Below are 666 nucleotides of genomic sequence, written 5' to 3' on the forward strand. Positions count from 1 at the left end.
TAAATACATTTACACTATAATTTTTTTTTTATCCAACTCATATACTTTCACCATCCATAAGTTTGATTTTCAGAACCTACCAAGATACAGATGATCCAAAAGAGGCATGTAAAAAGCAAATCGAAGGTGACAAAGAGGCAGAAGAAGCGACGCACTGTGGACATCCGTCCATTGATTTGCATTCCCGAAACATAGTTGGCAAGGAGGAAATCAGCAGGTGTTGCATTTATGCTCCCAGAGGCTCCTGTTCAAGTAGAACAACATCAAATATATCTTGTCACTTTGAGTTTCTTCAGCCAGCATTGTGGTGACTGGTATAAATACTGCACTCCAAAATATTGTTCCCTATATCATTTCTATTTGTTAATTTTCAGTTTGTTTCTGTATCTCTCATTATCTATGCATTCACTCATCTCTCTTTGTCATTTAGTAACATTCATTCAATCACACTTATATTCATGCTACCCTAATCTTTAAAATAGTATTAACTAACAAGTATAGCACATATATTCACACGAGGGTACATTACCTAATGACGGGAGATGTCCTAATCTATTCATTCTCTAGTTTCTATATTCTCCTTCATTAATCTGAAACCAAAGAAACCAATTACCATCCTATGAAAATTTTATGATATCCATAAAAATATAAAATCTTGTTTATGTT

The 666-nt window shown here is 33.6% G+C and overlaps 1 protein-coding gene across 1 annotated transcript in view; it reads right to left on the bottom strand.

The window, feature by feature from the left end:
• The window catches only part of LOC119592525 (steroidogenic acute regulatory protein-like), a gene marked incomplete in the record, with an annotated part of 15,796 nt that overhangs the window by 12,130 nt on the left and 3,000 nt on the right, over positions 1 to 666 (bottom strand). Inside the window, 2 exon segments of the mRNA XM_037941382.1 lie at positions 81 to 244; positions 530 to 590. Of these exon segments, the coding sequence (XP_037797310.1) occupies positions 81 to 244; positions 530 to 560 (195 nt within the window).

This window comes from Penaeus monodon, chromosome 30 (genome assembly GCF_015228065.2).
Source record: "Penaeus monodon isolate SGIC_2016 chromosome 30, NSTDA_Pmon_1, whole genome shotgun sequence".
NCBI lineage: Eukaryota > Metazoa > Arthropoda > Malacostraca > Decapoda > Penaeidae > Penaeus > Penaeus monodon.